Source organism: Artemia sp. Qi Xiang Cuo, chromosome 2, assembly GCF_049724085.1.
Source record: "Artemia sp. Qi Xiang Cuo chromosome 2, ASM4972408v1, whole genome shotgun sequence".
NCBI classification, from domain to species: Eukaryota; Metazoa; Arthropoda; class Branchiopoda; order Anostraca; family Artemiidae; genus Artemia; species Artemia sp. Qi Xiang Cuo.
Genome location: NC_142795.1, coordinates 19,231,413 through 19,244,559, shown reverse-complemented (window position 1 = coordinate 19,244,559; position 13,147 = coordinate 19,231,413). Strand labels below are relative to the sequence as shown.

The following is a 13,147-nucleotide window of genomic DNA, read 5'->3' as shown; positions in this document are numbered from 1 at the left end:
GATAATAGAGACCAATTTGAAAATACATTTAAACATTGAAGAGGTAGCCGGCGAAACGGTGGCAAGAAACGATGTAGAGCTAGATCGAGTGCTGGAGAGAACGATAACATACAACTAATATGTGCGATGAGGCCTTATCGGCAGCTGCTACGCTTTTACGTTGGTTCAGGAGCAGTGTTCTTCTGAGTCTAGGGAAACTTGAAGAAAAAGGGACAGCAGTCTCTCTTCAAAGGAAACAACAAAGGATGCTTCTACATTATTTCAAATGAGATAATATTTTTTTCTTCATTTACCAACAACCTTTATCTGCATTAACTAGCACGTTATTTAAGTAAAATAAGTCTGCACAAATGCATATCATATATGTTTTCTTAGAAGTAGAAAACACATAGAAGACCAAGTGGACAGTATTTTATAGGAAATAACTTTGTCTTTTCTGACTTCTAATGGTTTTGATGACTAGCACATTTAATTTGGTTTAAGCATTTTATCAACTGCCACAATTTTTTGGTGCCAGAGAAGATAAAATCGATCCTCAAAGCCCACTAACGAGGGAAATCGAGTAAAAATGCATCTTTTATGTGTCGTTTCTCGTATTTAATCGTTTATATTGGTTTTCGAACATCAACAGTCACTTTAAATCACTTCTAATCAGGTAAAGCTTTTCCATTAATACATGGGCAGATTGTCCCCTCTACTACAATTCCTTATTTAATTGGCAGGTTTAAAAAAAAATCGGCTCAACATTTACCTCAACATTTTAGTATCTGACTCAGTGGAAAGTAAACATTCTAGAAAAAGCTTACTTTGGGGATCCACTGCCTCCATGAATCTGGTAAACAGTTCCCACCGAGCCGACTCTTTCCATAATGGCCGCTGTCATTAAACCGAGACTACTGTTCTCAAAAACTAAATATCTTCCTCCCGATCTGATGTTAGCACGAGTCAATATCTGTGAGAGCATGTCAATCCTCAAGTTCCTGAAAGAAAACAGAATATGTTAATTAGAGTGATACTGATACTGACTTTATTACTAAATATAGTTTCAATTATTTACAATTTACATCTACTGCACTAATGCAAAATCTACACTTTTGTTGGAGTACAGTAGAAAATTTTTAACATTTTTTAAACACACCAGCCAACAGCATTAAAAATAACTAAAAAACAAAACAACACTAAAGTCCTTTACATAATCGTTTCCACAATAGACATAACCCTCCCAACAACCCTACTCCTTCCCTACTGGCCCATCCTTCCATCCCCCTATTACTCACTATCACCCCCCAACCAACCAGTCCTTCTTACCATCCCCCAACCAACCGTTCCTCTCTACCAACCAACAAAATGCACAATTCAATCATCAGTTAAGAAATATGAATTCATATATTGGCAAAAAGTAACTTAAGGAAAACTGACAAAATTATAATTGAGTGATACTTCACGTGACCATCATACTTCCGAGGATGTTTGTTTTCCACAGAAGTTTTTCACACATGGCTCCAAAGAACCTACAATACTTTAGACAACCTCATACATTTTTATTTGTAGTAATCTCTTCTGTTTAGAAATTTTTATTTCTGTTTTTTTTTTAGTTAGACTCAATTATTTATTGAAATTTCTATTGAAGTTTATTTTGGGTTTGATGCCTTCAGTAACAACAATTTATGTTTTTTTAATTTTAAAGTTTTAAACTAGTTAATTTCTGTTGGTTTGAAGTTTTACTAACGCTCTTTATCCTTTTTTTTACAGAATGTATCCAATTTATCAAACTGTATAAGAGTAATGTATCGTCTGTGGCGGTATCTTGTGTGATTCAGCTACACCATCAACTTTTCTTCCTTTGAATGGGTTCTAAAATATTCAGTTTTATTATACAATTCTTCTGTTATATTGTACAATATTCAGTTAGTGTCAGTTATAGTCTGTGGCTGCAACGCCATCAACTTTTCTTCCTTTGAATGGGTTCTAAAATATTCAGTTTTATTAAACAATTCTTACTGAAATAATAATATTGCTCAAGAATAAAAAAAACAACTATTTCCATTCAGTCAGGAAAAGCACGGGATTCCTTCTTGTACTACGGACAAGAAAATAAGGGGAGGGGTGTTCGGAAGAGGGTGGACATATATGAAAAATATAGGACATTCCGCAACAAATTATAAAAAAAAATACTCCTTATGTGCTAGGTACTCATTATTTTTAGTTACATTACACTGTTTTGCTAAGTGTTTTCCATTTTCCAATTTAAAATAACCAATTTAATTATACAATATAAAGAATAAACATAACCAATAGTTTCAACAATATAATAAAAATAATAAATAATAAAAGTAAAATAATAAACATAAAATTTTCGACGGAGGCAGCTCAAATCAAAATGGGACGAGGATGGAACTAGAGTAAATAAAACAGTCAAAGGGCTACAAAAAAATAAATAAAAAAAAAACAAATAAATAAAAGCAACCCCCCTTAAAATACCGTTAACTTTGAATTCAACTACATAAACGCCTGAGTTACTTACATAAAAATATATAACAAACTCAATGAATAGTACAAAAAAACGTACACAGATCGGAAACAAATATAAAAAAGTATTACAAATATTTTAAGATTTTTTTTTTAATCGAAATTTGTTAGCTGAGTTTTTTGTTTTTTTGTTTTTTTATTGTCAAAAGTTTGTTTAGAAGGGTTGGCAAATTAAAATCTCCCCAAATCTAAAAGGCTATTAAAATGCTAATTAGTGTTGTTTGAATCAATATACAGATTATACAGAACCATTTATATGGATAATTCCCCTTAGCCAAGTTTTATTTTGCTCTTTACCATAACTGGAAAAAAAATTCTTGAAAAAATACTTAATAATCTATACTTCAGTGCAAAAGAAATCACCATTATTCCAATTTATACAAAATTTAAATGTTATCAACTACTGCTACTACCAAAAACTCACAGTACCACCAAGCCACCTGAGGTCAACACAGTTACGCACACGCCTCTTTCATCCCAATCTATTCAAAGCCTCCCTCCATTTTCTCACCCCATTCTGGGACGACCTGCTTTTCGTTTGGCCTTAGACGGTTGGCCGAACAAGACAATCTTTGGCAATTTTTTATCCATCATCCGCAGAACGTGTCATTTTGAACCACACTTTTTGTAACCCACTGTCTAAGATACGGTTAGTCAGTTGGGTACCCAATACAATTCGTAAGCAATTTCTTTGGAAATCATCTAGCAAAATCTACTCCGTTTTCCAGAGCGTCCACGCTTCATAACCATACTTTGCCACTGTCATAACTATAATTTTCAATATTCTATTCTTGGTTCACGGACTTATCTTTCTATTCTTCCAAACTCTTTTCAACTATGAAAAACAACCTGAGCCTTGCCTATTCTAATTTTAGCATCTTCACTGCACCCACTGCCTTTACTAATAATACTTCCTATGTAAGTGAAGGTGTCCACTTGATTCACTTATTCTTAGTCTTAATGAGTTAGTCATTATGTTATGAACTGATCAAATATTATTGAGAGGTGGGTACATTTGGTGGGAGTGTCAGGTTTTTTAACCTCCCAAATTACAAAATCCAATCCAGTATACTTTCGATTATGCGTCGGCGGATTATTCATGTTCCTCAAAGAAACCTGCTTATTTTAATAAATACAAGGTGTGTACATTCAAGACAACAATGCAACTATGCAATAACAAACTTCATTTGGGTTATACAATGATCATAATTTAATCATTTCGTTTAAATAAAACATGTGAAAGTTCATGTGGGATTGAGGTAGATGGCATTCCTCCTGTCATTTAAGGTGTTTAAGCTTCAAATTTGTTCCAACATAAATGTAAAAAATAACAAATGAGTGAAATAATAAACGAATAAAAGAAAAAAATTAATACATTTTTTGAAAGAGTAAACAATGATGATTAAAGAAATAAATGTTTGTTCCTTTGAGTTTAAATGCCTATTTCTTTTTAGCATAGATTTGCCTATTTATGCTCGTCAAGCCTATTTAAGTCATATCTGTGGCGTTAAGCAAAAAGGTCGTAAGTACACTTATTATGATTTTACCGGAGATCAAAATGAAAATAAAAACGCACAATGAAAAAATCTTTCTTACAAATCAGACTTTAATAACCTTGAAACTTTAAAGATTGATTCCTAGTGAACTTTTTGATCGGAATTCGCTGGAAATGTCCAAATTGCTGAATTGTTCATTACTTAGAAAATAAGGGACTTACACTCTTTGTTACGCCTTTTTGGAGCAATTTATAACTCGGTCAGAATTAAAGGTGAGCCCATTTTGAATAGAGCAATTGATAGATCTCTTTGAGCCCTTATAAACCATTCTTAATTCATTTTCGGAAAAAAGTGGACTTACGCCCATTTTGCTTAACGCCACAGATATGCCATACCCATTGTCAAACAGCATACCTTCAGACCGATCTGATTGTTCCACCTACAAAAAAAAATATGCATGTGTTTATTCATGGCATAAATATGTATGTTTATTTATCGTCTATTTCGTTGTTAAATTTCAAAGTTGAAAAAAGCCCCAAAGTGAGATAGGAAGCTGTCTGTGAGATATCTAGGCCACTTTATAAAAGAAACAGGTTTTTATTCAATTTTGCGGTAAGGATGTGATATATTTATAATGTGTTAAAAAAAAATGTAAAGAAAAAAATACTATAGAAAAGAAGATGAGCTTAATGGTAAAAAATTAGAAAAAAAGAAGCATGGAAGATGAAATGCGTTTATTCATTTTAGATATATTTTATTTCGTCATTTTTAGATATTGACCAAGTGGATACTGATAAGTGAAAAAGTGTTTGTGAGAAATAACACAATCATGAGACGAAACTCTATTTGGTGAATGTAGAAGGGAAAGAAGATGACAGAAGAAAAAGTTGCACATCTTCTTGTACTACGTCTTCTGTGCAACACCCATGATGAAAAATAAAGTGCAAATAAAAGAATGAGGGCCACGTGCATCAAGAGCATAGTATATCGCTCGTCTATACCCTCTTATTAACAACAACAAGTTGAAAAAAGGTAAGTTTTTTTTCATATTTATCGCACAATCAAGCGTCTTCAGGTCCTAGTTTTACGCTTTAGATTGACTGCTTGCAATCCACATACAACCCATTGAAACTGTTGTTAAAATCTTAAATTTAGTTCGCCAGTAACTAGAATAAGCTTCATGAGTAAAACAGAATTTTAATACAATGACCATAAGATGCAGATGAATTTACACTAAGAGACCTAAAAAGAAAATGAATAGGAAACAAAACACAAAGGGGAAATATAAAGGGGTAGGATTGAAGAACCGATGTGGAAAATAGAAAAAAGTAAAAAAAATGACAGGGTCAACTTACAAAATCTTAAGAGGATTCTGGGCATAAAGCATTTGGGCTATAAGGCGAATCGATGGTCTCAACACTTCGATGTATTCGAAATACTTTTCTTTTTTCTTTTTGACGTACTTCTCCTAAAAATGATGCACGACAACAATACAAATTTTAAAATAAAAACTGAATATAAACTAGAAATCACGTAAAATAAGAATAAAACCTGAATCGCTTAAATTGACGTCAGAGCGTGTTTTTATATTTGACGAAGTAAAGCAAAGACTGTGAACTGGTCAAAATTTCAATTTCATTCTACATACATTTTTCTTGGTTTCTAGTGGTTTCCTGATTGTGCTGAAAAAATTTCAGCACCAACAAATTTTTTTTGCTTAGCACCTTAAGTAAGCATCCCTCGCAAATGACCATTGCAAGAGGGTCCTAAATTCCAAAGGTCAAAAGGGCCATTACTTTGCTCAGGCGCTTGAGTGGAGGCTTCCAATGTCAAATGAAGTCCAGTCAGGTCCCCCAAAGTAGAACCTAAGACAATAACATTAAACACGGTCAATGAATCGGTAGACAACCCTGACTTCCCAAAAATATTTCATGATTCAAAGATAGCACTGAACTTAAAGCTTTATTTTTTTATTCAGCTTAATGTTTTTAATTTTTTAGTGCTTATAGCACTTTAAATTGTTGTCAATAGAATGTGCTTCGAATGAGTCTCATTTAAAGTCTAGGAGACTTAACTCATAAATATTCATGGAAGGCAGAAGTTACGACAGAATACTCAAAAATGGTCAAAATAGGCAGGAATATTTGGAAGGCCGCCAGAAGAGACACTGGTCATGACAAAATACTACACTTTGGTCAATAAAGCATGGCCTTCATACCAGGAACAACTTAGATTATTTTTTACAGGTATCTATTGACATGCCAAAATTCAGTACGATTATTTTGGCTCCTTTGCATCTATTTACTCAGTCAGAACTAGCAGTATTTATAATCGTGTATGCTGAACACTATTGTTACTGAACACTATTGAACACTATACTGAACACTATTGTTACTACATTATTGTCAACTTGTAGTCTTGTACGTTGATGTATTGTAGTATTGTTAGACCAGTAAAAAAAAATATGTCAAATTCGGAGCAAATCTTCAACTCCAAATTTAGTCTCTTTAATTGAGTAGCCTACCCTAAACTTTAATACAGCTTATATAAGTCTTGAGCTCTAATGTTGTTTTTGGTTTCGTTTGATTAAGATTGCTTTTTATGTAATTTTTCAATAGTATTTTGTCACTATTAGGACCGAAATTGCAGTATTGTCGTATAAACTGGCAGAGATGGACACTTAGCAATGGCGCAATCCCTTATGATGCTTGGAGTGAGGGCTAAATCTTTTCCATTTTCATTCAAAGAGCCCTCTTCTAAATTCAAAGATCCTATTTGGACGTGATTATCCCAAGACAAAAACAGCAAAAAAAAGGCAAAAATATAGACGCATATCCATGACCATCCTTTTCAGGAAAGTACTAAATTCCGTTTTTTAGAAGATGGTGGCTTGAAACACCACGTGGGGATTCTCAGACATGCTGAATTTGATGGTTTAATTTACATCATGGTTAAACCTCTTTTTGTGGGCTTTTAATCCTTTATCTAAAATTTTTCTTATGCTTGTAGCCCTTGTTGATTAACTTTAAGCTTTATAAAATTTATCCTATAATATTTGGAATATTCTAAATATGATGCAAATATTCTTTAAATCATCTTACTTGTGAAAATCCAGTCTTTAACTCAAAAGCAGCATTATTTTCTACAAGCTGCTTTACAATATCTGCAGCTGATGTCCCTTCCTTGCGAAGCTGAGCTATCTCCTTGTGTGAAAGCTTCTGAGAAGTATTATCATCCCATTGGCTCTGGTTATCCTCACCAGAACCTATGCCTAAGAAAAAATTGATACAAACAATGATTTAAAAATTACGTTAACGACAACAAGATGCAAAAGAAATTAAAAACATGTTTCGATATTTTTTTCTAATTAATAAGAATTTGTTTGAAAACAGAATATTTTTGGTTGAATGAACATACGTTAGGTAGTATTAATTTTAGTATTAACAGTAGATTTTGTAACTTCTAAAAATTAAAAAAAGAAAACTTAATACAAATTGTAAAAAGAGGAAGTGTTTCAAGAGCCATTGAAATAATAGATGGAATATTGCGATCTTGAGAATGTAGGCTAAGAAACTCCGTTTGACCAAAATTGTTACAGAGCGCTTTAGAATTACCATGGAAGAAACGATGATCTGTTGCAATAGAAAATATATGTACATATATATACTGTATGGTGCAATCATTGCAACCACAATTCTAGTTTATCATAAAAAAAATGACAAATTAAATTATTCTTTCTCAGCCCGGGGAATCGCAACCAGACAGCAAAAAGGGTAAGCAAAAGATTTAAACACTAATCATAGAGGAAGAGTGTTCAGCAATATTTACCCAGGACTACTTAATGCAATGACATGGTTTTAACAGCAGTAATGCAGTATCGGGGCAACATATACTGAATTTCCCTCTTATGTGGGTGGCAAAAAAACAAACAACAGATTTCCCGAAAAATTAAAAATTGTTTTAACCCTTGCTCCGTACATTCCCTGTGCCCCCCCCTCCTGCCACCGTATCAAGGGATAGATGTGTTTTCACTTAGGCTATTAGGATTCAAAACCAGTCGAAATGGCATGCACAGAGTCAATAAATTAGATTCATAGTAGAATGAAATCTGGCATTCTTTTGGGGACATTCTGTATAAGTGTGTACCACACATCTTATTGTAAAGACACTCATTCGATTCAAAATTTACCTTCTAAAACACCATCCCTCAAGTCTGAAACTTTGTCAGTAAAAACGGCCTTAAAATTGCGTCCTGTCTGGTGAACAAGCTTAAAAACTGAGCCAATTTTGTATCCCAAGACGTCACTAATATCAACAGTGTCTCTACCTAGTTGCACTTGCCTGAAAAGAATGCAAAAACACATATACATAAACAAACACCAGCATAAACAAGGAGTGATGAGGGCTCTCCCCGTAAAATTGATTCAAAGACTCCCCCTCGGTATCTAAGCCCAAAACATATTTTGTAGTAGATTTAAACCTAAATTGCAGGAAAGGTATTATGGCACTGTCTAATCGTAAAATTCGGGCTAAATACACCTATGCATACTACAGGGTGGTCCACATGTCACAGTACCACAGTGCGTGTTCCATTAACTGAGTGAAGTCAAATTGACCAGGTCACCAACTGAACGGTTGGCCAGGCGCCAGAGACAGGTTAGCCAGACGCCAAAGACATAACAATGCATTAAACATATAGACAAAGTGTGATTACAGCAGTAACAATCTAATATTCTTATACAGAGGCAGTCAAAGTAATTTAATCCTCGGTGCTTTACTACACACCTGAATTTCGGGCCCAATTAGCCTAGGCTAACCTTCAACTTAATCCTGCGATAGTGTCGTGGATTGATGCTCTGCTGGGCAATCGATCCTCATGAATCGATCACCACCTCAGCATGGTTGAGCAACAGGCTTGCTTCATATTCATGAAAAAAAAACAAAAAAGCAAAAACAGCAACTGAAACGTTGATTCGATGCCGTATGTGCCAGCAATGATTGTGAAGGATCTTTATTTTAATTTTTTTGTTTTAAATCATAAACTTGAAAAAAAGAAATTAAGGCATTTTAATGATATAATGATCTATTGAAGCTTATGTTTCTTCCGTGCCTAATAAGAAATATATTTATTGCCAAAAAAACATTGAGAGAGTGAAAAAGAAAACACTCGCTGATGAATGAAATAATATAAACTTTTTTGCGAGTCCAAAGGGCTTTTTTTTTTAGCAATCATTCCAATCAGTTATATCAGATTTGCTTCGCATGTTCTGTTGAAAATTTTACTTGTTTTACTGAGGGATCATTCCTTGCTTGTCCAATCTAGTCAAAATCTGTTTGGAATGATCAGAATTTTAGAATCTGCCACTGAAGCAAGTTTTTCTTTAATCAACTTCATTCCGTACAAAAACATATTTTTATCAGGAATGATTAGGAATAAATTGGAACGAGGGTTTCTGAAAGAAACAGGCATCCAGGAAGAACGCGCAAATTCTAGTTCAAACACTAAATCTAATGCTACTTTGTCCTAAACGCCATATTAATCGAAGGAAAACATATTTTGCAAAATATACCACTAAAGCATGCTGTTCGCCTAAGATTATAAGTATCTATCAATTAGTGGTGTCACCAGAAAATGTCAAACAAAAATTATTTTGATGAGATACATGACATTTTTTTCACTTGTCAATATTTTACATATTCTTTTTAACTAAATATTTTGTCAAATCGAGTATTGTGCCAACAGAAGAATTCGTCTATGAAACCGCTATTTTCATTAATTGTTTTCTATAATGATTATTTTTGCTTTTTACTTTCTATATTCCTGTTTCAAGGACAATGATTATTCCTTGTAATATATTTGTACAAAAGAAAATAATAAAATCTAACGCCCAGTTGGGCTTTCCCTTCAATATGCTATTGATGTTTTTGGTTCAAAGGAAACAAAAAGGATTAGGCCATGCCTTAAATCACTAAAAAAGAAAAAAAAATAGTTTTCGGAAATTAGAAGAGCTTTCAGACAGCTTGATAAAGAACGATTGGAACAGCCTACTTAGGAATTGTTTGCGTTACGATGTTTGAGGAGGCTTGGGCCAACAAAAGCTATCAGCAGCTCTTATAAGCCACTTTTAATCACAGAAACAAACTGTGTTGACAAGAGAATCAGTTCTAATTGCTCATCAATTTTCGTTCACAATACTCGAAATATTTCTTCGTTAGTTGAAAGCAATCTGTAGTGCGAGCAATAGCGTGGCAATTTCTATGATCGAACTGTTATTTTATGGACACATAACGAACATAAGAATCGCCAACAGGGCTTAAATATATAAACAAAACCAGAAGAAAGAGCATAAAGAACAAAACGACATTAACAATTTGACAAAAAATGGATAACTGAAAAACAAAAGAAATAAAAAAAAACAAAAGCTGAGGACACCAATAGAAAACACGACAATGAAACTAGAATAAAAACTGCAATTTTTGATTAGTGGGTCTTAAACTCAATTCTACTTCTATGTTCTGTACTCTTTTTTTAGTGATGAAAAAACCAAGAATTAGTCAACAATATGTGCCATTTCTCACTTCCATTTTTATTGGCCTTAGCTCGTTTTGACGATTTAAAAATCTAGATTTTCTTCGTCGTTCAGTGTTAATAAAAATAAAGTACTTTTTTTTAAATACTTAAAGCGTTTGATTTCACTTTAAATCATGCCCAATAACAATAAAAGCACCTTGGTTGCCTTTGGACTGAAATGGAACAATTGTACATACTGAGATGACTCGAATTTAAATGGTTTCGATAGTAACGGATAAGCTAGTGTTAGTATCTTAATTTTTTGCCTATTTTCACTCCTTTATTTTTATTTAATGAGCTTTAAACTTCATTTAATACTTATTTTCTGCGTTGAACTAGAATTTTTTTTCATTATTTTCTTGTTTTTCGTGGTCTTTCGGTGGTGAAAGACAACGGAAACACAGTATCATGGTGACAAAACACAATCAGTCTCAAATATTTTCCAATTTTTTAATTTTGTTGGCCTTAGCCCGTTCTGGCAACTCAAAAATCTTATAAAGAAAGAAAAACGAGCAAAAATGGGGTTTTTATAGGCCAAATGACGATACTGAAAAAAAAAAGCGAATATTTCGAGATGACAAACGCCTCTCTTCTTCAGCGCGAAACGAAACGATGTATCAATAAAAGCCAAAAATTAAAAGAATTAAAACCAACTACCTAACAACCATAAAAGCGAGTTATTCGCCAATATCCGCGATTTGCACAAAATCAAAAAAAACATGAACTGCCATCGACGGATACTAGCGATCAACTGACAAATGAAAGGAATCAATTCATTCACTCGAAAAAACAAAACGAACCAGCAATTAAATAAGTTGGAAAACTATGTCATTTGATTTCGGATTTTAATTAAGGCATTTCTTGCAGACACCCTTTGAGACCTAAGGGGTTGTTCACGTGTTTGATTAGATGACTGGGAAAGTGGTTCAAGGTTTATTTCAGGAGTTACTAACGTATCGGCTTCTCTTTTGAGAAAACCGAAATATGACTCGTTTATTCTTAAATCACCGGAATCTCTGTTTAAAGCTAGACCTAAATGTTGGTATTTATAAATTTCAACAGCTTCTCTGTAGTGCTGGACAATACCTTTGTCATGCGAAATAAGACTAGCTTGATTAAACAAAATAGTATGGTCTGGTTTTTTAAAAATGTGCTCTGCAAGGGCAGAGTCAAAATTTTCTGGTTTTTTTCGCTTTTTAAGTGTATTATTAATTGAACTAGAATGCTGGGTTAATCTATCTGTTAGTCGCTGATTTGTTCTTCCGATATACCAAAGACCACACGAACAAGGAATTCTGTAGACACCGGAGTTTTCACCTATCGGAATAGGGTCTTTACCTTGATAAATTTGGGACCTGATAGTTTTTCTGGGTCTATAATAAGTGTAAATGTTATTTTTCCTTAGATTTTTTGAAATGTGGTCTGAAATCCCTTTAATGTATGGGAGACCAAGATAAACTGAATTTTTCCTTTGATTTGTGTTTTTTGTGGAACTATCTGATAATCTTTTAATGCGTTTTGTAATTACAGAATTTATTAAACTAATTGGATAACCATTCCCAAATAAAATATCTCTAAGTTGGTTGATTTCTAAATCCAAGAAACGTGTTGAACAGACTTTCAATGCTCTATCAACTAGAGAAGTGACAACTCCTCTTTTCACAGCAGGAGAATGATTGGAGGAATAACTTAAGTAACGGTCATTATGTGTGGGTTTTCTATATACACTAAACTCGAAACATGAATCATTTCGGTGCACCAGACCATCTAAGAAAAGAAGACGCCTCTCTATCTCTGATTCCTGAGTAAATTTCAGTTTTGGATCCAAGGAGTTGAGCAAGTGAAGAAAAGAACCCAGAGACTCGTCAACATGCTCCCATAAAAAAAAAATGTCATCTTTAAAACGAACACAAAATTCAGTTTTATAAGAACTTTGCAAAATAGCCATTTCTTCAAGGTCTTCCATGAAAATATCAGGCTTTATTGGAGAAAGGGGGGCACCCTTTGGAGAGCCCATATTTCTGTCTACAAAAAATATCTCTATGATGGAAATAATAAGAAGTTCTGTTACAAAGGGATGTAAGCGAAAGAAGTGTCTGATTCGAAACAGTAGAATTTTCTGATATAGATGGGTTAGAATTAAGTTTTTTGCTCCAAAATCATTTCGGCCTTTTGAGGATCACAATTGGTATACATTGAATCTGCATCTAAACTTACAATTCTTGTATTTTGTTTAATCGAAACTTTCTTTAACTTTGAAACAAAATCCGCTTAATTTTTAATAAATGATTTTTTATCCTGAATTTGTTGTCTAAATATCACTGTTAAGAATTTCCCTATTTTTGCTGTAGGAGAATTAAAAGAAGAAACAATGGGTCGAAGTGTATTACCGAGCTTATGAAATTTAGGAAGACCATAAAAGCGAGGGGACGTGCAACCGCGTGGGTAAAACCTTTTGTACAACTGATCTGTAATTTCACCTTTTCCTTTTTGATAAGAAAGCTCTTTTCGCACTTCCTGTACAAATTTTTCTGTGGGATCGGTAGCTAAT

At 33.5% G+C, this 13,147-nt stretch overlaps 2 protein-coding genes across 2 annotated transcripts in view; both read right to left on the bottom strand.

Moving 5' to 3' along the window:
- Positions 1-11,521, bottom strand: part of LOC148954977 (tRNA (adenine(58)-N(1))-methyltransferase non-catalytic subunit TRM6-like) — a 26,851-nt gene extending 15,330 nt beyond the window's left edge. The window contains exons 1-5 of the mRNA XM_089104152.1: positions 11,254-11,521; positions 8,215-8,366; positions 7,127-7,296; positions 5,381-5,493; positions 807-980 (exon numbers count right to left, since the gene is read on the bottom strand). Coding sequence (XP_088960278.1) covers positions 807-980; positions 5,381-5,493; positions 7,127-7,296; positions 8,215-8,366; positions 11,254-11,264 — 620 coding nt within the window. The 5' untranslated portion in view covers positions 11,265-11,521. The remainder of the gene's footprint in view (positions 1-806; positions 981-5,380; positions 5,494-7,126; positions 7,297-8,214; positions 8,367-11,253) is intronic.
- Positions 1-13,147, bottom strand: part of LOC148954976 (uncharacterized) — a 137,870-nt gene that overhangs the window by 28,773 nt on the left and 95,950 nt on the right. The window lies entirely within an intron of this gene.